At 37.4% G+C, this 20,009-nt stretch overlaps 7 protein-coding genes across 12 annotated transcripts; 2 read left to right on the top strand and 5 right to left on the bottom strand.

Annotated features, from left to right (window-relative positions):
• Positions 1 to 122: 122 nt before the first annotated feature.
• On the top strand, positions 123 to 4,511 carry LOC103860580 (heparanase-like protein 2). Of its 2 annotated transcripts, none has more exons than XM_033286491.1 (9): positions 123 to 1,627; positions 1,771 to 2,029; positions 2,108 to 2,144; positions 2,222 to 2,405; positions 2,872 to 3,020; positions 3,103 to 3,336; positions 3,417 to 3,609; positions 3,678 to 3,903; positions 3,983 to 4,511. In XM_033286491.1, the coding sequence occupies exons 2-9, from the start codon at positions 1,811 to 1,813 to the stop codon at positions 4,364 to 4,366; spliced, it is 1,626 nt and encodes a 541-aa protein (XP_033142382.1). In that variant the 5' UTR covers positions 123 to 1,627; positions 1,771 to 1,810; the 3' UTR covers positions 4,367 to 4,511. The 2 variants fall into 2 exon arrangements, with proteins under 2 accessions (XP_033142382.1, XP_009136456.1); XM_009138208.3 differs by having other exon boundaries at positions 124 to 963.
• On the bottom strand, positions 4,487 to 7,105 carry LOC103860581 (probable leucine-rich repeat receptor-like protein kinase At1g35710). Its single transcript, XM_009138209.3, has 11 exons — positions 6,853 to 7,105; positions 6,476 to 6,623; positions 6,317 to 6,388; positions 6,104 to 6,175; positions 5,846 to 5,917; positions 5,620 to 5,763; positions 5,453 to 5,533; positions 5,268 to 5,339; positions 5,123 to 5,194; positions 4,973 to 5,044; positions 4,487 to 4,814 (listed from the first exon to the last, which is right to left on the bottom strand). Exons 1-11 carry the CDS (start codon positions 6,935 to 6,937, stop codon positions 4,724 to 4,726), a joined length of 981 nt encoding a protein of 326 aa, XP_009136457.1. The 5' UTR covers positions 6,938 to 7,105; the 3' UTR covers positions 4,487 to 4,723.
• A 796-nt stretch (positions 7,106 to 7,901) lies between these two features.
• On the bottom strand, positions 7,902 to 9,442 carry LOC103860577 (phytochrome-interacting ankyrin-repeat protein 2). Of its 2 annotated transcripts, none has more exons than XM_009138199.3 (2): positions 9,227 to 9,442; positions 7,902 to 9,061 (listed from the first exon to the last, which is right to left on the bottom strand). In XM_009138199.3, exon 2 carries the CDS (start codon positions 8,600 to 8,602, stop codon positions 8,075 to 8,077), a length of 528 nt encoding a protein of 175 aa, XP_009136447.1. In that variant the 5' UTR covers positions 8,603 to 9,061; positions 9,227 to 9,442; the 3' UTR covers positions 7,902 to 8,074. The 2 variants fall into 2 exon arrangements, with proteins under 2 accessions (XP_009136447.1, XP_009136448.1); XM_009138200.3 differs by having other exon boundaries at positions 9,232 to 9,414.
• A 56-nt stretch (positions 9,443 to 9,498) lies between these two features.
• Positions 9,499 to 10,590, top strand: LOC103860576 (LYR motif-containing protein 4B). 3 transcript variants are annotated; one of them, XM_009138197.3, is made up of 2 exons: positions 9,499 to 9,659; positions 10,092 to 10,587. In XM_009138197.3, the coding sequence occupies exon 2, from the start codon at positions 10,106 to 10,108 to the stop codon at positions 10,367 to 10,369; it is 264 nt and encodes an 87-aa protein (XP_009136445.1). In that variant the 5' UTR covers positions 9,499 to 9,659; positions 10,092 to 10,105; the 3' UTR covers positions 10,370 to 10,587. The 3 variants fall into 3 exon arrangements, with proteins under 3 accessions (XP_009136445.1, XP_009136444.1, XP_033142402.1); XM_009138196.3 differs by having other exon boundaries at positions 9,509 to 9,659; positions 10,089 to 10,590; XM_033286511.1 differs by having other exon boundaries at positions 9,561 to 9,659; positions 10,086 to 10,587.
• A 47-nt stretch (positions 10,591 to 10,637) lies between these two features.
• LOC103860575 (SNAP25 homologous protein SNAP33) lies at positions 10,638 to 12,703 on the bottom strand. Its single transcript, XM_009138195.3, has 5 exons — positions 12,485 to 12,703; positions 11,574 to 12,098; positions 11,380 to 11,473; positions 11,172 to 11,302; positions 10,638 to 11,004 (listed from the first exon to the last, which is right to left on the bottom strand). The coding sequence occupies exons 2-5, from the start codon at positions 12,066 to 12,068 to the stop codon at positions 10,807 to 10,809; spliced, it is 918 nt and encodes a 305-aa protein (XP_009136443.1). The 5' UTR covers positions 12,069 to 12,098; positions 12,485 to 12,703; the 3' UTR covers positions 10,638 to 10,806.
• Positions 12,704 to 13,146: 443 nt separating this feature from the next.
• On the bottom strand, positions 13,147 to 16,727 carry LOC103860573. Of its 2 annotated transcripts, none has more exons than XM_009138194.3 (9): positions 16,387 to 16,727; positions 15,789 to 16,309; positions 15,435 to 15,590; positions 15,159 to 15,340; positions 14,792 to 15,092; positions 14,449 to 14,711; positions 14,057 to 14,366; positions 13,771 to 13,973; positions 13,147 to 13,676 (listed from the first exon to the last, which is right to left on the bottom strand). In XM_009138194.3, exons 1-9 carry the CDS (start codon positions 16,649 to 16,651, stop codon positions 13,520 to 13,522), a joined length of 2,358 nt encoding a protein of 785 aa, XP_009136442.1. In that variant the 5' UTR covers positions 16,652 to 16,727; the 3' UTR covers positions 13,147 to 13,519. The 2 variants fall into 2 exon arrangements, with proteins under 2 accessions (XP_009136442.1, XP_009136441.1); XM_009138193.3 differs by having other exon boundaries at positions 13,147 to 13,679; positions 16,387 to 16,725.
• A 1,444-nt stretch (positions 16,728 to 18,171) lies between these two features.
• On the bottom strand, positions 18,172 to 19,940 carry LOC108871187. The gene is made up of 2 exons (XM_018657364.2): positions 19,862 to 19,940; positions 18,172 to 19,583 (listed from the first exon to the last, which is right to left on the bottom strand). The coding sequence occupies exons 1-2, from the start codon at positions 19,938 to 19,940 to the stop codon at positions 18,940 to 18,942; spliced, it is 723 nt and encodes a 240-aa protein (XP_018512880.1). The 3' UTR covers positions 18,172 to 18,939.
• Between the last annotated feature and the right edge of the window lie 69 nt (positions 19,941 to 20,009).

The following is a 20,009-nucleotide window of genomic DNA, read 5'->3' as shown; positions in this document are numbered from 1 at the left end:
CATACTATGAATTTATTTTACCAAACTCAAAAATATATTAATATATAATAAAGATTAATAATAAAGTAAAATGTATAAAATAAATCAGTATACATTAATAATATCGAATCAAAAAAACATAATCAATAACATTATAGATTTACACAATATATAACACTAAAATATAAATTATATCTTTGAAAGTTTTGCGATGATATATGTTATATATTTATAAAATGAAAATCTACCCGCACTCCGTGCGGGTAATAAATCTAGTCTATACTTATTCTCAAAGGAAAACATGAGGAATCTATATTACGAGATGAAACAATTACTAGATCTCAACATTTAACAAAAGTGATAAAATCATAACAAAATGTGGTACAAAAACAATTATGGTACAATTTTCAACTTCTTCAAAATTAGAAAATTTTGAAATCTTGTTAAATTATCAGTTGAAAACTTTCAAATGAAAATTCCAAATAAACTTTCAAATTCTAACTCCTTAATTTACAATTTTTTCTGTTTCTAGGGCATCTTCATCTCTACTCCATTTTTTCTTCTAAAATGGAGTAAAAGTGAATATATAGTAATGAATGCTCTAACCCAACTCTATATTTCACTTTATAATGAAATTTACTTCATGAATGGAGTAATATATTTTTGTTTGTTTATCACTCCATTATAAAGTGGGAAATAGAGTAGGTTGGAGCAATTTTACTTCATTTTTACTTTTACTCTATGTTGGAGGAAAAAATAAAGTTTTACGCTGGAGATGATCTTACGCTAATATTCGGTTAAATTAGTTTGAGCACGCTTTATGAAAAAGACAAACAATAAAGAGAGAGAAGAGGCGATAAAATTCAAGATTATGACAAGACTTTGAAAGAAGTGTTGTCGACGCCAAGAACAAAACGAACATCTGCTCTCTGCTTGCGATTCAGACACGACTTACAACTATGGATGCGTGATTCTTCTTCTCAGGTCAGTTTCTCTTCTGATATTTGCTTCATATCAATCATCTCTCTGCTCAAGTTGATTAGAGTTAACTACATGTATATTATGAACTAACCATATAAGAAATATTAGAACTAAACATTACCTGGTGGAGTTTGAATTGACTGTCGCCATCTTCGTCACTGAGACCAACTTGCATTTTGAATTATATAATGCATGACTCCTTCCACCCACGCTGAAAAAAATTACTCGGGATGTAACTTTTTCTATTTTTGACCCAAAAGTCAACTAATGCTCTTGTGCTTGCGTCTCTGGAAACATGTTTGACCAATCATCCTACATCTAATTAAAAAAGTATAGCTATGTTTTAATTGTAATTTAGATATAATTGCTTTGAAATATACCCAAATAATGAAACTTGTAAAGTTAACCAAAATATCGTAAATTAAAATATCCACATACAAATTTCATAAACAAATAATATGGTTTACTTTTCAACTAAAATTTTGAATTGTTTTTTTTTTTATCAAATTTTGAATTGTTTTTTTTTCTTAAGAATAGTCTGCTATACCAGTTGAACAAGCCACCAGTTTTTTATTTTTTTTTTCATTTTAAGGTTTATCTGTAGAGAAATTTTCTTATTTAAAATTCAGTTTCCTCTGTAATCATTTGCTTGTTCTGATAAGCAAGAGTGAGTTCTGTTCCCCTTCTTCCTCTGTATTGTATTTTCCCTTTTCTTGATATTTGTTGCAAGAGTTCTCAGTTCCTCAACTGATCTCTTCTTGGTCTCTCTGAAAATTTTCACTTATATGTTTTATGTTTTCTTACTCTCAGATCAACCGACTGAGACGTGCGTCACAAACAAACCTAAAAAATGAGCTATAACGTTTGTTTCCTTGTGTTCTTGAGTTGTCTACTTCTACCTGGTGTTACTTTTGCTACCAACATGGAACAAACCACTATAGTAATAGACGGTACACGTCAAATCGCTGAGATCGATGAGAACTTTGTCTGCGCAACACTTGATTGGTGGCCACCTGAAAAATGCAACTATGATCAGTGTCCTTGGGGCTACGCGTCACTCATCAACTTGGTAATATAAAAAACACCTTTAAGCTTTGACCACGTACCTTCTCTTACTTTCATCTTAATGTTTTCAAAATGAGTTCAGAACTTGTCTTCTCCTCTTCTTGCTAAAGCTATTCAAGGTTTGTGCAACCTCTAATCACAAACCATATTCGCATTCCAACATACTTTATGCTGAAACATCTCGATTGTTGTCTAGCTTTTAAGACACTGAGGATAAGAATAGGTGGCTCCTTGCAAGACCAAGTGATCTACGACGTAGGAGACTTGAAGACTCCTTGCACTCAGTTCAAAAAGACTGACGATGGCTTGTTCGGATTTTCTGAAGGATGTTTGTATATGGAACGTTGGGACGAACTTAACCGTTTCTTCCACGCAACCGGGTACGTAAACAAGCCTTACTAGTATAGTTGTTCTTTGACTTAATCCTCAATTAGCGCTGGGCATTCGGGTTTGCAGTACGGTCGGATCGGATTATTCGGGTTTTGAGTTATTCGGTTGGAGTGTTCAGATTAGTTTGCGGAATATTGATTTCGGATCAAGTTTCAAACTTTTTTTAAAAATTGGAAACATAACCAAATTAGAAACAATTCGGATTTGATTTGAGTTTTAAGCCAAAAAAACCGAAAAAATCCAAAAAAATGAACTAAACCCGAAAAACATTCTAATTAGGTTTTGAATAATTTTTATTTATTTATTTATAGTTTTCTGTAAATAAATTATATTTTGGATATATGCATACATGTTCCGTTTACGTATTAAAAGAAATAGGAACCGTTCAGGTTTTTGTAAATTTTAGTTAGGTTTCGGTTTTCGGATTTCGGATAATATATCCTCAATGTTCTACAGGGCTATTGTGACTTTCGGTTTGAATGCGTTATACGGGAGAGAGAAACTCAGAGGAAATGCATGGGGAGGGGAGTGGGATCACACCAATACTCAAGATTTCATGAACTATACAGTCTCAAAGGGTTACGCTGTAGACTCATGGGAGTTTGGTATGTACAACTTATATCTCTTTTCCTGCTCTGCCTAACCGTTTCTTAATGTTTTTTTCTCTCTTTTCTTGGTCTTGACTAGGTAATGAGCTTAGTGGAAGCGGGATTGGTGCAAGTGTAAGTGTAGAGCTTTACGGTAACGACTTGATAGTACTTAAAGATGTAATCAAGAACGTTTACAAGACTTCTCAAACCAAGCCATTGCTTCTAGCTCCTGGAGGGTTCTATGAAGAAAAATGGTACTCGGAGCTTTTTCGCCTCTCTGGACCTGGTGTTCTTGATGTCATGACTCATCATATATACAACCTTGGTCCAGGTCTGCATTAATTAGATTCTCTTTTGTAGCATCATTCCTAAACAGTATGAGTGTTTGAGTTAGAATTGAATCTTTGGTAGGGAATGATCCAAAGCTTGTGAGTAGGATACTAGATCCCAAGTACTTGAGCGGATCAGTTACGGGACTATTCAAGAATGTTGAGAGAACGATTCAAGAACATGGACCTTGGGCTTCTGCTTGGGTTGGAGAAGCTGGAGGAGCTTTTAATAGCGGTGGCCGGGAGGTTTCTGAGACATTCATTAACAGCTTCTGGTAATAAAACAATCATAATCTTTTCTCTCAGTTTCTTTAATGATTAACCAAAACCTGTTCCTTGTTAGGTATCTAGATCAGTTTGGTATGTCGTCTATGCACAACACTAAAGTATACTGCAGACAAGCTTTGGTTGGAGGTTTCTACGGGCTGCTCGAAAAGGAAACGTTTGTTCCCAATCCAGATTACTACAGTGCGCTTCTTTGGCATCGTTTAATGGGTAAAGGCGTTCTTGGCGTTCAGACAAATGCGTCAGAGTATCTACGGACTTACGTTCATTGTTCCAAAGGAAGAGTGAGTGTGTGTATTATCTTTATCTCTCTTGTCTATAAATGATCCTCTAGTTTTGTGACCATGGAAGCTATCATCTCAGGCGGGGATAACGATTCTTCTGATTAATCTGAGCAAGCAAACGACGTTTACAGTAGGAGTCAGCAATGGCGTGAAGGTGGTTTTGCAAGCAGAATCTACGAAGAGGAGATCTTTCTTGGAAACAATCAAGAGCAAGGTTTCTTGGGTGGGAAAGAAAGCTTCTGATGGATATTTGAACAGAGAAGAGTATCACTTGAGTCCAAAAGACGGTGACTTGAGGAGCAAGATAATGATGTTGAATGGTGACCCTTTGGAACCAACGGTCACTGGAGATATCCCAAAGCTTGAGCCGGTTCGCCACGGAGTGAAATCTCCTGTTTATATCAATCCATTGTCCATCTCGTTCATTGTGTTGCCTACCTTTGATGCTCCTGCTTGTTCATGAAGGACCATGACGATCTTTTGGTAACTTGTAAAAATGAAAATCTGAATAACAAAAAGTGGATATACCTTCGCAACTGCATGCATACACATGCTATTGGACAACAATACGTTGATAACTGGGTTTATTCCAATCTACTTTCATATCATTTGATTACGGAGAAATATAGATTAGTGGAATGTGACTAAACTATACAATATAAAATAAGAAAAACACTTGTAGTCTATGTTCTCTTTCATTTGCAACGATCAAGACCATACAAAACATCAAATAGTGAAGAAAGCTAAAGTGGCACCATCTTTCTATGGTAGGTCTGAGACATTTTTCTCTACAGCCTCCTAGAATTCTTCTACCTCGTCATCACACAGCAAAATCAGCATCAGAAACTTCAAGAACTTTGTGGGTACCAATTGGGTTCACGCCTTGTTTGAACATGTTGCCTTCAATGTACCTGAAAATTTGAAACAGGTCTCTTTATTGTCAGAATGAATACTGAAGAAAGCAAAACCTAAAACTTGTCTGCTGCACCATCAGTCATCAGAAACTCGTTCAAATTCTTATAACTCCCGAGTTTCATTGTTTTGAATTGAGTAGGGCGAGAGAACTCACATCTCTTTGAGGAATGGATGCTTATAGAATGCGTCTGGGATTCTCCCAGTGAATTGGTTGTGATCAAGATACCTGGTTTCATAATTAGCCAATGAGAATGCATATTTTATGTGGACTGTAAGCAAATCTGAGACGGAGATAAAAACTTACAGGAATGTCAGCTTAGGAATATGAGCAATGGCAAAAGGAATGTTTCCAATAAATTTGTTGCAAGACAGGTACCTACATAATAAAGTAACCCAAGATTAAGAGATATCCAGTTACGGTTTCTTAATGTGCAGTGTAGGATGCTTACACAATCTCTAAGCTTGTAAGATTCGATAGCTGCGCAGGGATTCCTCCACTCAAATAGTTATTGTTCAAGTACCTAAATGATCAGAGATTTTAGAAAGAGAAAAAAAAAAGCAGTGTGTATAATAATAGAATATATATAAAATTGGAAAAGAGAAGCAAAAGAGCAGATTGTGAAGGGATGCTTACAGGTTGCGAAGAGATGGGAAACTACCATCAAAACGGATGAGCTCCCTTATAGTTCCCACCAAATGATTATTACCAGCATCTCTGAAAAAAATAACCAAAAACCAGATCTCATTAGTGATAAAAAAAAGACCCTAACTGTACGTAGAAGATGGGAGCTGGGTGTTTACAGATGGCGGAGGTTTTGAAGCGTCCCCAGTTCAGCAGGAATTCTACCAATGAGACGGTTTTCTTGAAGATACAGATACCGAAGTTCGGGAAGAGCAGCCAGTTCCTTTGGAATTTCTCCCTTGAAACTATTGAAGCTCAAGTACCTACAAAAAAAAAAAGATGATTTCCTTTGGAGGCAAATGAACAATCACCAGAAGCTAAACAAGAAACAAGAGGTACACTTACAAATGCGTTAGTCTCTTGAGCTCCCCAATCTCAGGGGGAATCACATCTTGCAGTTTATTCCACCTCAGGTTTCTATTGGTTACAAGAGAGTAGATGATTAGGGTGAAGTATTTATAAGCATTGTGCATGATATGATGACCTTAAATTCAAATCTTTGTTCCGGAAGAAACTTGGATACTATCTCGAGTTTGGTCTCAGAACGATAAAGAAATAAAAAGGCAGATAATCAACAAGAATATAAGAGCAAAAGGAACATACAGTACTTTAAGCCGTTTCAGGCGTCCAATTTGGGGAGGGATTGGACCAGTGAGCTTGTTGTTATGTAGATCCCTGAAAAAAATCAAAACCATTTTTCAATCCAACCATCTCAAAAACATCAAAAGCTCTAACCTTCATCTCGTTTGCAGATAGACATTCAAAGATGTCTAACATACATCTATTCTAATGTCACACACAAAAAGAGAAGCTTACAGTCTAGTGAGATCGAGAAGGTTCGTTACTGCAATGGGGAAGGGTCCAACAATCGAAACCGCATAAACCTCTCTGCAAAATCAGAAAGATCAAGCAGATCAGGTTGATATCCAGAAGAAGAAGAAAACATATAAAAGTAAGAGAAACTTGGGAACTTACAACTCAGTGACAACCCTATAGTCACCTTGAGTAGAGCAGGTGACACCAGACCAAGGAGGAAGGTCTCCATCTCCACAAGGATCATCACCAACCCATGAATACACCACTCTCCATCCCAAAGATGCTTTTATTTCATTCAAAGCCTTCACTGTAGCACAAGATCCAACACATGAGCTAATAAGACAGAACTCGACTATCAGATCTAATCACTGTTTCCTACACATGAATCTGCCAAAATTCAGCTCAGCTTAGATCAGAAAGGAAACCCAACAAAAAAAGTTTCTAAATTTGTTAAAGAGAGAGCTATAAAACAATCAAGCAATGGAGGCGATCCGTAGATACATAACCAGGAATTGAGTGGGAAGAAGCAGAGTTACCGTCTCGCTTCAACGTCTTGGAGTGAGAGACAGCGAAGAGGAGAGACAAGACGCAGATCAGGAGTAGCTCACACCGAGAAGCCATGGTTTCTCTTTTGCTTGACAGCTCAATCAAGTGTGAATGAGAACAAAACGGATCTAAGAGGCGAGCTATGTTATAAAGGGAAAGCCATTTTTTTTTCTTCTCTTCCGAATACGTGTTTTCGAACCCGTTTCTCACCGACGGGTTTGGTAACGACCCGGGTTTGTAACAGATTTATATTGGTTTTGGACCAACCCCGTCAGGTTTCTTTTAATTTGTCAACGAATAAAAATCACTACCATGTTGGAAAATGTTAATATAAATATTAGCAAATGGTCACACTAAATTGTTAAGATTTAGACTCACAATTTTAAAGTTTTGTATAATGAAACCTCTATAAATTAGTAATGTTGGGATTACACCAAAACTATAATTTTTTTTATTAATTTATCATATACTAATTAAGCTAAAAACTCAATTTATTATAAAATTATATTATTTTATAGAGATTTTTAGTGTATATTAATTTATAGAGTATTAATTTAAAGAAGTTATACTGTATTTAGTTTCTATGGGGATGATTGGTTGGGGCTGTAGATGCTCTGGACAACCAAAATTTAGTCTACAGCTATATATCTCAACCAATCGAGCTTTGCTTTCCTTAAAAAACTCACAGCAAAAAAAATCTCTGCAAAATCAAAATATGGCCGTTGAGAGCTTTATTTCCAGAGCAAAAAATTAGTGCTTTAGAAATCAACAGCAAAGAAAGCTACAGCAAATAAATCTACAGATTAAATTCTACAGCAAAAAATATAAAGCTACGGCACTTACCAATCATCCCCTATGTTGATTATGTTAATAGAGATGATTAGATTCATTCGCCTCACTAATTAATTAACCTTGTGGTAGAAACATAATTCAGATGAGACCAAGACAAGTGACACTTGAAGTGTGCTCATATTTGTTCAATCCAGAACCGGTTAACCGAGAGCAAGCGTTAAACCAAAGTTAGCTACGTTGTCGAACATAAGTTGACATACACAAGATTTATTATGCAAAGGCATACCAGTAGCAGTTTTGACATACAGAAGATACAAAACCAAACACAAACCATAACATTTCTTCAGAGTTCTGACAAAACCGTAACATTCTGATTTCTGACAAGAGAAATATCAAAGCAAAAAAAGACAGCAACAAAGATCAGTTCTCTGAACTGCAAGATGTGTCTCCACCAGATGAAGAAGAAGAAGACTCGCTCTTAAGCTTCTCCATCTCCTCGTACGCCCACTCCAGCCCATGACAGTAATGCACGGGCGGATTGAACCTCGTATCACTTATGTCATCCGGCAGAAACGCCCCATTCTCCACCAGAAACTTCACCGCTTCTCTCTTCCTCTCTTTGGCCGCAGCGTGGAGAGGAGTCCACCCGCAAGAGCCCCATGTTCTAGCATCGATGTTGGCCCCACGCTCGAGAAGCAGATCCATAACTTCTATATGACCTCCCTCAGCAGCAAGGTGAAGCGGAGTCACTCCCTTTGATTTGGGTCCCCACGCTAGAGCGTTCACGTCGAACCCTTGGTCGAGGAGCTGTTTGACGGATTTGAGATCGCCTTTCCTGGCTTTGACGTGGAGCGGAGTCCACCCCCTGTCATCGACGTTTGATCTAGGGGAACGGCGTCTGAAGGAGTTACGCCGGAGCGAGAATGCAACCGGCAGGTCTTGGATCATTCTTGGGTACTAGCTTTGAAAGTAAGATGCGGGTTTTGGTGTAGAAGGTCAAAGAAGACTTCCTCAAGAACTAACTAAGCAAGATACACTTATGCTATGAGAGAGCACAGCTTTACATGACCTGTTTGGTGTATAATATCTGACTCAAGAATGTCAAAAGCAATATCAAAGAGTGTAGACAAGTGAAGGAGGAAGAGTTAACGGGAGTGATTGGCGAAGCAGTAAGGGAAAGAGGGATTCAAACCAGGACCAAAGACACTAAGCTTTTGAAGGATGACAGTAAAAGCCATAGACAGAGGAGAGAAGATGAGCATCACTCTTGAATTAAAAAAAAAAGTCTTAATGATTAGGGATCTTCATCCTACTGTCCCTCCCACATCGACACGAGACGAGACTCAACCTTAGCGGGTTAATCTCTCCTCAGCCAAGAAAGCAGCAGTAGATATGAGCTGTAAAGATCTGCCAACACAACGTTAAAAACAAATTAGTGAAATCGCAAATATGGAAACTAATTAAAGCATCAAAGACTTTTCAAAAACTAAGGCATACGAATCCAATGATGAATAGCAACGACGAATTAGCAAATCAATTTCAATGAAAGATAGAACTGAATCGAGCTCGTACCTTACCCAGCGAGGAGATGGATGGAGAGAGAGGAAACAGAGCTGGTGAAATCAAAGCTCGGAGTTACAGATTTTCTGAGGAATCTATAAGAGTTTGCGCTAAGGGTTTGCTCGTCGAAGATCGAATCGAATTTTATAAGAAGAAGAAGAAGAAGACAACAGAGAAGATGAGTTTTGTTTACTATATTTGTGTGTTGTTGAACTTGAACACGCCAGCTCATACAAGGCTTATTATCACTATCGGCCCAATATAACGGGCCTTAATATTCGGCCCATTTTATAACCGGTTTTCAGATTATTTTCCCGGTTTTGTTTCGGGTAAACTAGGTTGGCTATGTAGTAGCACACCTTCGAACGGAACAGAGAATCTCATATCTGCTAAGCTCGCTTTGTTGACGTGAGGGAAGTAACTACCCTCCGGCGTATTCGTTCTGGTATGTATAATTCCTTATCCGTATAATTCTATGTTAATTGTTATAACAATTGGTGAAATTTGGTCGCATCCTCTTGTGATTCAGCTGCTCTTGTCTCTTTTGGTTGTGCATTGGTTTTGGTGAAATGTGGTTCGGAACCTCTTGTGATTCAGCTGTTCTTGTCTAATTGATTGTTTTAAAGACTGTTTTTGATGGATTTTGTTGAAGTTCTGAGTTTGTTGATAATTTTGGAAGAGTTGGAATTGAATGCTACTGATGATGAATCTCATCACTAGTTAGATTTTTCTGTAGAATTTTTAACTTCTTGATTCAAAGTATGCGACTTTTACAGCCGTTATCTTGACTTCTTCTCTTTGGCATTGCTAATTAAATTCCCCTGCGTTCCCAGTTAATGTTTATTCTTATACTGATTCTATGGTATTTAAGCAGCAGGGTTTGGTTTTGCAATGGTAGCGAAATGTCAAGTGATCAGCCTCTGTCGTTCTCTGCTTCGAGCGGGACGTAAATACCCTGACTACAACATCAGGGAGTACACAAAGCGAAGGACCTTGGATGGTTTCCGCATGAACGGGAACCTCACTGATCAGTCAAAGGTGAATGAGGTTTATGCTGAAGGTAAAGAACATCTGGAGGTTGTAGAGAGGGTTCTCAAGGTTTACTTGGCATATCCTCCCAAGACCAAGAACATCATGGAACTCAAGGTTCAGTAGTACTTGTAGGTTTGTCATTTTCAGGGGGGGGGAATTATTGGATTAGAGCAGAGATAGAGTTAAGAGAAATAAAGAGTTTCTTTCCTTTGTGATTTTTCTTAATAATCTTCACACAGTTCTGCTGTTATTTCATGGAATTGTTCCCAACTTTCTTGTACTCTTATGTCCATCTTTAGCACTGATTCTGTAAGGCTATATAATTCTGGGATTCAAACACACTATTCATCTGTTGTCAGTATAATACAGAAAAACAATACAAGAGTGCTTGTGTTTTGCAAAATAAGATTTTTGGTTTTTCATGATAATATCAAATACAAGCATAGAAACGTATATAACAATGATAAGTACCGGTTTGAGTTTTAAGCAACAAAGATCAAAGAAGCTGGAACGAAGGAGGAAGTAGTTGAATGACTAATGATAGCATATAACTCTGTCCATTACTTTCCGAGTAAACGGCGGCCGCGTTGGTTTGATTGTTGGACTCTGAAGTTGAGTTCGTCAACATCATCTTGAAGATGATCAAGTCCTTTATTCTGCTTTTCGATTTCACTTCCCATATCAACTGCCATGTTCTTTAGCTCTCCCAGTAGATCACTCAGATCTGAAAGCCCATCGTCTTGCTTGGCTTTTTCCATCTGTCATAAGCGGGAGTATAAAATTTAGCAAGATTACAGAGTATAAAATTTAAGAAGCTGGCCTTTCAATGTTCATCACTGCCTCCTTGTGCATTTGCATGATGTTCATGCAACTCATATGAAAGGAGGAAAAAAATGAAGAGAGGGAAGATATAAGTCGTACTAACCTCCACTCTCTGATACGCATCAGCTGATTCAGGAAGCGGTTCTCTGCTTCTTGATTGTCCATTGGGTGCTGGGTTCAGTCCCAGTTTCTCCCTTTTCTCTAAGTGGTTAATTCTTCTCGTCGGTGAGTGATCTAACAGAAAGGGAATCACACAATCAGGAAAAAACGCAAAAATAGAATAGAGGAATCAATGAGCAAGAAACACAAACCTCTAGTAATGACAGGACCATTAATAGGGCGAGTCTTCTTCGGCTTCCAAGTCTTTGAAAACATACCTCCAAGGCTACCAAGAAGCTTCTCACCCTGCAAATAAAAAAAAAAGCCATATAATATAAGTACCTTGTCACTCTTATTCCAAGGAATAAGAAAGATGTAAAAAAAAAAAGAAAAGAAGCTAGCTTACTCTACTGAGATCATGATCAATTTCAACAGCTTGATGGTGCGTCCTGGTGATCTGCTCACCCTGCTCATGCAACATGACCAAAGTCCTAGTAGCATCAGACCTTATATCTTCAGCCACCTTGAGACAACCTTGTACAGATTTGGTAGTCTCTTCAGCCTTGTAGACAGCATAACCCTCAAGCTCCTGAACAGACTGGTTCTCAACACCTCCGGAATCGCGGAAGTTGTTCTTGTACTGGTATCTGGAGTTAGAAGTCAACGACTGCTTGGATGACGAAGTAAACACTTTCTCCTCACCGTCAAAAGGGTTGGGACTCATGTCGGCCAAAGAAGGCTCAGAGGAAGTCCTCTTGGAAGGGTTAAGCGCGTGTTTGTTGCTGTTGTTGTCCAGCTCATCATCTGAATCGAAAGGATTGGGCTTTGAAGATTTGTGAAAGCCAGGATCAGCAGAGTTGTGCTTGGGAAGCTTAGCTGGAGATTTCCTCAAACCAAACATTGTCTCGTCTCTCAAAGTAAACCTTCCTTCCTGCAGAGATCAAGCAGTAATCAGAATTGATGCGGTGAATCAAACTTTTAAAGCAAAGAGACTAAAAGTAAAATAAAATAAAAAACAAAGCTTTAAAGTTCATCAAGTTAGGATAAATCCATAGGGAAGATGTAAAGATCCATCGATGATTCCACTTATGAGAGAATAGCTTACAGGACAATATAACTACACAAGCAGCAGTAAAACTCCGGACTTATCACAAAAAAAATCAATCGATAGCTTCTCTAATTCTCTAGGCATCGAAACAACAACAATCGGAAAAGTCGTTGGGGGGGAAACACAGAGAAGAATCGAAAACCCTAGGATCTATCAAACAAGTAGATATCTGAAATTGAGCACTGAGAGAGAGCAGATCGGGGGTATACCTGGATGAGCGAAGAAGAAGAAGAAGTGGAGTCGATGAGAAAGAAGAAGATTGGGTTCTTAATGGCACGAAACAATGACCAAATCAATGCGACGACGAAAAAGAAGAAGAAGGGATCAACAAATGGGAGTTAACGCGGAAACGACTTAGAGAACGACCCACGAAATTATTAGCAGATATATTGTTCTCGTTTAGCAGTAAGTAAGCGTGTTAAAACAAAGTTATTTAATTTAGCACTAATAATTTATTTATTTTGTAATTAATTAAATGTTTAAATATTATTTTATTCCCAAAATAAATTTATTATTTTCTTGTCTAATTTTGTACCCAATGATTAGTTTATGAGTGCATGAGCCATCCCAATTTTCCATTTTGACGTTTGGGTGTTCTATGTTAATCTCAACTTGTCATGCAATAAAGAACATTCTTTGTTGACTTTGTCAACCAGCATATTCTAACCCCCACAATATCAACTTGAATTGTTTGACAATTATGCAGTAGTATTTTACTGTTATGCAAGCCAAATTTATACAATTTGACAATTTATATATAAGAAAACGAATGTTTAAAAGTTGACAACTTAAATAAATTACTGAGTTTTTTTCTTTCCTTTTGAACAAGTTTATTCAAGATTTGGATATGAGATGAGTTAATATATATATATATACCAATTTAGAATATTTAAAAAAAAAAAATGGAGAACAAGTTGTGGATTATGTTAGTCAAAAACTTTACAAGTCTATTTTGATTAATAATACAAATAAACCCATTTCTTTTGTTGACCCATTCATTTTTTTCATTGAGTCATAGGCAATATTTATTTAAATAGGCCACATCTTAATGAACCTTAAGAGGTCCATTAATTACAGTTTTGTTAGTCATCACATGACAATTGATACCGTGAGCTTAAGGCCCATTCTTTCTAACATAAGCAGGTTTGGTCCCAGCTTGCTTCTACACCACGGCAACTTCCTTCTTCACCAGAGGAACATGCTTTCTCAAAGTGGCAGCATGCTTCTTACCTGCTAGATGTGAATCAAAATCCAGTTGAGCTACTGCTCCTCCACACCTTCCCTGTCCCCACCACCTCCTCCTCCACACCTTCAGATGCTTTTTCAGACTCAACCAGCGTCTGCTTTGACGTTTTCTCCATGAAAAGGTCTAATCTTTTGACAATTGAGTCAAATCGCTCTCTGCTGCTTAAACAAAGAGAAAGGCCACTGCTATCAGAAACAAGTAAAACCATAACTTTTTACTAATTAAAATACAACTAAGTCAGTACATCACCTCGCTTCTTTGGGTTCTGCAAACTCAACACTCAGAATCTGTTCACTATCTTTATTATCTACTCGTGCTTTACTGATTTGAGTAACTTCTTTGATGCTCACTTGTGCATCCTTAGATTCAATCTGTAGCTCTTCCGCTGCGTCTCTTGAGTGAACGTTCTCTTCAAGACTCTGTTCCAGAATCTTTTTATCATCAAAGAGAACCTGTACTCAGTGATAACCAGATATTAGTTCTCATGCTCATTCAAATCTAATGATAAGCGCTAAACCAAAACTCCTAAACCAACCTCTGCGTGTTTCTTTACCCCTTTAGCGTGCTTTCGGCCCATCAGGTGAGCCTCAAAGACGGTTGGAGAAAGGCAGATCACACTGCAAATACTACATACATATGCTTTAAGCTCAGCTTTTTTATCTTTAGCCACCTTCTCCTTCTTCATGTCCATGTACTCCTCTGGGTGCTCAGTGCCTCCTGCAGAGCTACCTTCAGAATCGCCTGAGTTCATTTCCAGGTTTTGGCTTGGTATACTCTCAAGCTCCCGGGTTAAGTTTGCATCTTGTGAGACTTCTGGTTTCTTGAAAATGGCATCAATACATTCTCTGTAGGATAGCATCCATTGGAAATGAGAAAACTTCAATTTGGCATAGTTAAAGAAGTCAAAGTTGGAAGGTTCTTTCTTACCTAGATTCTTCAGAGGCAGGAAACTCAGGGTTTAGTTCGGTGAAGATACACTCTGCATTTGGAAGAGATTTGTAATCATTCTCGCATACTTCTTCAATAGTTTGAAAATTTTCTTCATCACATCCCTCTCTCAGCTCCTGTCTTTGGTCATCTATGTTCTCAGGCGCCTTTACAGGCTTGATTTGGAGCTCCTTTGTCATATCTTTCGGGAGACCGTTATCTTGAATGACTTCCTCTTGTATATGCTTATTATCAAGCATGGCCTGTTTCAATAACAATGTATCATCATCAACTTTCTTCCAATAAAACCATTAAATTTTTCAACCAAATCTCTGAATCTTACATCTATGTGCAGCTTAAACTTAGCAACATGCTTCCGGCCCTTATGGTGAGACTCGAACACGGAAGGATGTGCACAAACGACATTGCAAATAGTGCAAACATATGGTTCATATTTGTCTTCAATCACTGTACTCTTCTTCTTGGTCATGTCCCCCTCGAGATTCTCAGTCGGTTCTGCAGGTGCTTTTCCTGGCTCATTTGACTCTATTTCCAAGCCTTGTTTGAGCATGCTCTCCAACTTCTCGATTTCAATATCATTTTGCGTAGGTTCTAGCTTCTTGAAGATTGCTTCAAAACACTCCCTGTTACACACATATATCATTACATCAGAATATAATTATAAAGAGTATGCACAATCATAAATTTACCTCACTTCTTTGGGCACGTGAAAGTCGCGGCTAAGTTCACTGAAAACATGATCTACATTGAGAGGAGCGACACCATTCTTGTCCAGCCTTTCTTTAAAATCCTGCCAGAACTCTCTTCCACTCTTTTCAGACTCTTGGGCATCCTGAGACTTCAGGTCACTGTCTTTAGCATCAACGAGAGCCTGCCACAATGTCAGTCAAGTTCACATCTGGATTCTCTAGTATTAAGTACGGAGATATAAAAACTTAATATCAAATATTAAAAAAAAAACTAGCCTCTGCTTGCTTCTTCACCACACTGGGCGAACCGCAAAGTGCAAACATCTCAGCTCCTGCTTCAACCACCTTATTCGTTATCTCCGTGTCTTGCTCATGACACTCACTTGATGCTGCAGCTATGTTTTCAGGCTCAAGGTTTTGCTTCAGCTCCCACTTCACAACCAAAAGCATATCCAGTGGAGATTAACATGAGGTCAAGTTTCATATCCTCTTAAAGGCAAGCATATATGTTTTTTTTTCTTCAAAAAACATCATGTTCTAGCATGAAATTTTCTTCTTTGAAAGGCAAAGAGAACTGGATGCTTGTGGTAAATTGTTGACTCAATTAGACCCTAACACTAGGATGCATACCTGAGCTGCAGGTTCTTTGCCCGTAGTGAAAACTTCAATGCTTTTGCAAGCAACATTGCATAACAATTCAGATTCACCAGTCTCACTGCACTTCTTCTGAAGCTTCATTCTATTTGTCTCCTGTTGATTTAGCTCTTTCAGGACATCTTTCAGTTTCTTTCGCGCAGCCTTACTAGAACCAGACCCAAAATCCATTGCTTGTGTGGACAAAGCATGCTCAGAAACAGAAGCATCTTGGCTGGACATTTCAGAACCAAAGGAACAACAACTTCGTGAGGAATGACAACCACTTGCAATTAAGCTTCTCCACATCCACGAGGTCCTCGCAGAAGCAACCAAGAAAGGCGAAGCTTGAAGAGGGTGGGCGAGAAGAATGTTGTATCTCAACATACGCAGACGGTTAAGAGCATAAGAGAAGTCTCCGTCACCGGAGATAAGCATCAAGTTAGCAGGAGCAGGATTCTCCAACACCCACAAAAACATATCAACCAGAATCTTCTTGTCACTCGCATCCTTCTTTCCTGAAAGACAAAGACTTTATACTAAATCACTTCCCTTTGAATCCAAACAGTAACTAAAGTATCGGTTTTTAACTAACCGGAGGGGACGTGGTTAAGAGAGATTCCGGCAGAGGAGAGAGCTTGCTGAACAGCTTTAGGGATGAGGTCTGTGTTGCCATAAGCAGAGATGGTGAGAGGACCACGGTAGTTCAAGTTCACCAGCGCTGAGTTTAGTTTCTTAGCGATGCTATGAGCATCCCAGCCCTTGGGGACAGGACAGTTCTCGATGTCCCACCAAACGGACGTTTTAGCCGTCGCGTACTCAGCCTCCGCCGTGTGGGTGATGGAGGAATCGAAGCACATTATTAAAAAAAATTAACTACTTTACTAGATCAGTGAGGTTTGACAATAATTGAAAGTTGAAAGCTTTTATCAAAAGCTTAGAGCTTTAAAATGATCTATATTAATAAACCTAAAAATAAAATAAAACCCCAAAATAATAGAAGTTGAAATTATTTAAATGTAAAAAATAAATAAGTAAAAATCTATATATATAAAGAAATGTTCGTCTCTCTCCCGTGAAGCCACCTCATCAATTCGTGCGTTCTGGGAGTGACACGTGTCCCATTTTATATTTAGGACCAAAATAAATGAATGCAGTTAAGGGTAATTGAACCCAACACCTCTAGCACTGGTAATTTCTCTTAGAACCACTAGGCTAAAGTCACTTTTTATAAATATATGGCCGCGAAAATACTTATTATCGTGTCAGCTGGAAGCCCATGCTTCTTCTGCTTGTGGCCAAGGCCGACACTGAACTGGCGTCAAGATGAAGATCGTGAAGTTAAAATTTTTGCTCCAAATAGTTTTGCAATGTTTCCAACCTTTATAACTTGATGCACATAATATATATCAAAATACATTTGTTGTACACACTTTTATTAGTTACTTTTATTAGTTTTGCTTTTAAAAGAAGGTATTTACAATTATAAATGTTTTGTGCCAGTGAAGTAATGGTTGAAAAATCTCTATACATATGTCATTTTAAAATAACACCCAACTTTTATATATAGTCAATACATATGTCCATGTTATATTCTAGACTAAATATTTTTTCTTTTAAAAATATAGAAAACAATTTTTTTAGTGTACAAGCAAATGTTGTAGAGCAAGTATGCATTATACAAAATAATATATATTTAAAATCCATACAAAAACATAAAAGTTGTTATAGGCCTCTTTCTAACACATGCACACTCTATTATGAATAAGAATTAAAAAAAAACAGTATTGTCATCAAACTTTATCACAAATCCACATTTGTACATCTATAATTATGAATTGGACAATTAGTTAATTTGATACAATACCAAAGCAAAAATAATCGAAAAACAACTATACCACCACATACTAATAAGTAACACATAACAGATAACCAAATTCTTGAATCTTAAAACAAATTTCAACTCGAGCATTTAGTGAATATCAAATTAACTAATATCCCGCCCGTAGGGCGGGCCGGCCCTAGTACTTTAATAATCTTTTGTACAAGTAAGCTTTTGCTTTCCAAAGCAAGACGACAAGGAGAAAAACAGAGGAAAATAAAAATATTATAAAAATGACAATAGACTTGAGGAGAAACAGTTGAAAGCTTTACAACTGGATTATGTTTAGTTTCTGTTTCAGATCATTGCTTAATAACGTTATATTCTCTCAGTCCCATTGGAACACACTAACTAAACATAGATATAATGTAATAGTTGACCATTAACCACAGTTTTAAAACATACAATTAGATTTTAATCTGCGCTTTTGAAAACGCAAAATGTTTCATGTTGTAAAAGTCTAATGCTGTGTTAATAAGCTTCTAACTCTTTATATCCATTTAATTTAAAATCTTATAAATTTGTCTTGTTAGTCCTGTAATTATTATATTAACTCATTTATACCTGTTTAGACTCATTTAAAGCATTTTAAAAAATTCAAAATTATTTAAAAGTTTTTGACGTGAATGTTAGATAATTGTAGATTTTAAGCTTTATATAAATTTAATATGTTAAAATAAGTTGTAGTGTTTCAAAACAAAAGTTTGTTACAATTTTCTTACATTTTGGAATCACATGAAGTATTATTATTTTATTCACATAATATATATTGATCATTTAATTTAAAGTTGTTTCTATCATTTAAAAAAAAAAACGAAAGCTGTTATAATCATATGGTAATATTATTGAGTTCCATTTTACATTATCTTCTTTGGTATTATTGTTATGTAAGCTAAATCATGGCAAATAATAAAATCTAAGCATTTGGTATAGGATTCCACATTTGTCAAAAAGATATTATGGCCGTCAAAGTTTTATAACTAATAGAAATAATAACTAACGAAAATCAATAGAAATAAGAAAATTTATAACCAATAGAGATATTAATCTTTTTTGAAGCTGATAGTACATTAACTGTGTGGTCCAAATTTGTTGATACATTAGATATAAATATTAGCTAAGTTTTTTTTTTTTTTGATAACTGTAAATTATATTTCCAAAATAATATTGGTTACATGAGCTTCAAGAGCAGGGTACTTCTATGGCCAAAAAAATTAAAAACCAGTGAGAAGCTAACAGTTTGGTGCAGCAAAATGTTAGCTAAGGTTAGCTATACTTGAACCATAAGGAGAGTAAGGTTGTACACCCCTTGTTGCGTCGTCTTGCTAGAAGAATGTCCTTCGTTACCCTATCAATCTTGTTGAAGATAGCTAGAGGCGTTGATGGAGGTCTTCCATGTTTCCTATCAATTCTTTCTCTCCATATGTGGTAGACTGTAGCTTGACAGACAATTAAACTGAGAAGCCTTCTCCTTGGTGACCATCTCTGCTGGACAAGCCACCCAATCATCGCTTGCCCAGAGGTAAAAAAGATACGTGGAGCTCCCAACCTATGTTTCACACGATCCCATATCTCCACTGCAAACCTGCAACTAAAGAGCAAGTGATCCCTAGTTTCCTCATCAGTGGAGCAGAAAGTACAGGTTCCAATATCCATCAAACCCCATTGCACCAGTCGCTCATTCACCGGCAACCTATCAAGGTTAGCCACCCAAAAGTTAAAGGCGTGTTTAGGAACCATGTTTTTGAACCAAACCACTTTTGACCAATCCTTAGCTGCAGCTCTTGGCCGGAGAAATTTCCAAGTTTCCTTTGTAGAGAAGCCACCTGAATTGTTTTCTGGAGGTCCCCAAAAGAAAGTGTCTGGCTCTGTTGCATCTGACCTTTGTGTCAAAAGGTCTTTACGTTTCTCTTAGGAGGGAGATGTTTTGATTACGAGACCGAGAGGGAGCTTGCCAATCCCTCACCAATAGGGTATCAGCAACAGAGTAATGATCTTGAATTCTCATTAGAAGAGGTCCATTGGTGCCAATAAACCTGAACAGGGGACCATGAATAGACCAGTTATCATACCAGAAGCTTATTCTGCTACCGTCACCCACTCTACAGCTCAAAAGCTGACCCGCTAAGGAAGTGGTTGAAGCAAAGAGAAGCCAAATAAACTTGAGGTTAAGTGTTTTATTCCATACCCCAAAATCCCTCAATCCCAAGCCACCTTCTGTTTTTGGTAGGCAACAAGACTGCCATGAAACTTTGGCTGCACAGCATTTTTGAATATCACCCGACCATAAGAACCGATTACACAAAGACTAGATTTCCTTCAAGCATCCTTTAGGT

The sequence above is a fragment of the Brassica rapa genome, chromosome A03 (genome assembly GCF_000309985.2).
Source record: "Brassica rapa cultivar Chiifu-401-42 chromosome A03, CAAS_Brap_v3.01, whole genome shotgun sequence".
Lineage (NCBI taxonomy): Eukaryota > Viridiplantae > Streptophyta > Magnoliopsida > Brassicales > Brassicaceae > Brassica > Brassica rapa.
This window is presented reverse-complemented; position numbering and strand designations above follow the sequence as displayed.

What these genes read in the sequence shown, in the direction of transcription:
- LOC103860581 (XM_009138209.3), bottom strand. Translation starts at nt 6,937, where the DNA reads ATGGCTTCTCGGTGTGAGCTACTCCTGATCTGCGTCTTGTCTCTCCTC. An exon ending in CTGAAACGGCTTAAAGTACT is followed by an intron (nt 5,918 to 6,103) that starts GTATGTTCCTTT and finishes TGTAACCAATAG; the next exon opens with AAACCTGAGGTGGAATAAAC. An exon ending in CTCAAGAGACTAACGCATTT is followed by an intron (nt 5,764 to 5,845) that starts GTAAGTGTACCT and finishes TTTTTTTTGTAG; the next exon opens with GTACTTGAGCTTCAATAGTT.
- LOC108871187 (XM_018657364.2), bottom strand. Translation starts at nt 19,940, where the DNA reads ATGCTGTGCAGCCAAAGTTTCATGGCAGTCTTGTTGCCTACCAAAAAC. An exon ending in TGGGATTGAGGGATTTTGGG is followed by an intron (nt 19,584 to 19,861) that starts GTATGGAATAAA and finishes CTCCCTCCTAAG; the next exon opens with AGAAACGTAAAGACCTTTTG.
- LOC103860577 (XM_009138199.3), bottom strand. Translation starts at nt 8,602, where the DNA reads ATGATCCAAGACCTGCCGGTTGCATTCTCGCTCCGGCGTAACTCCTTC.
- LOC103860580 (XM_033286491.1), top strand. Translation starts at nt 1,811, where the DNA reads ATGAGCTATAACGTTTGTTTCCTTGTGTTCTTGAGTTGTCTACTTCTA. An exon ending in TGTAGACTCATGGGAGTTTG is followed by an intron (nt 3,021 to 3,102) that starts GTATGTACAACT and finishes GGTCTTGACTAG; the next exon opens with GTAATGAGCTTAGTGGAAGC. An exon ending in TATATACAACCTTGGTCCAG is followed by an intron (nt 3,337 to 3,416) that starts GTCTGCATTAAT and finishes AATCTTTGGTAG; the next exon opens with GGAATGATCCAAAGCTTGTG.
- LOC103860576 (XM_009138196.3), top strand. Translation starts at nt 10,106, where the DNA reads ATGGTAGCGAAATGTCAAGTGATCAGCCTCTGTCGTTCTCTGCTTCGA.
- LOC103860573 (XM_009138193.3), bottom strand. Translation starts at nt 16,651, where the DNA reads ATGTGCTTCGATTCCTCCATCACCCACACGGCGGAGGCTGAGTACGCG. An exon ending in TGGTGAAGAAGCAAGCAGAG is followed by an intron (nt 15,341 to 15,434) that starts GCTAGTTTTTTT and finishes ACATTGTGGCAG; the next exon opens with GCTCTCGTTGATGCTAAAGA. An exon ending in AGTTTAAGCTGCACATAGAT is followed by an intron (nt 14,712 to 14,791) that starts GTAAGATTCAGA and finishes TTATTGAAACAG; the next exon opens with GCCATGCTTGATAATAAGCA.
- LOC103860575 (XM_009138195.3), bottom strand. Translation starts at nt 12,068, where the DNA reads ATGTTTGGTTTGAGGAAATCTCCAGCTAAGCTTCCCAAGCACAACTCT. An exon ending in TTGATCATGATCTCAGTAGA is followed by an intron (nt 11,474 to 11,573) that starts GTAAGCTAGCTT and finishes TTTTATTTGCAG; the next exon opens with GGTGAGAAGCTTCTTGGTAG. An exon ending in TGGTCCTGTCATTACTAGAG is followed by an intron (nt 11,303 to 11,379) that starts GTTTGTGTTTCT and finishes CCTTTCTGTTAG; the next exon opens with ATCACTCACCGACGAGAAGA.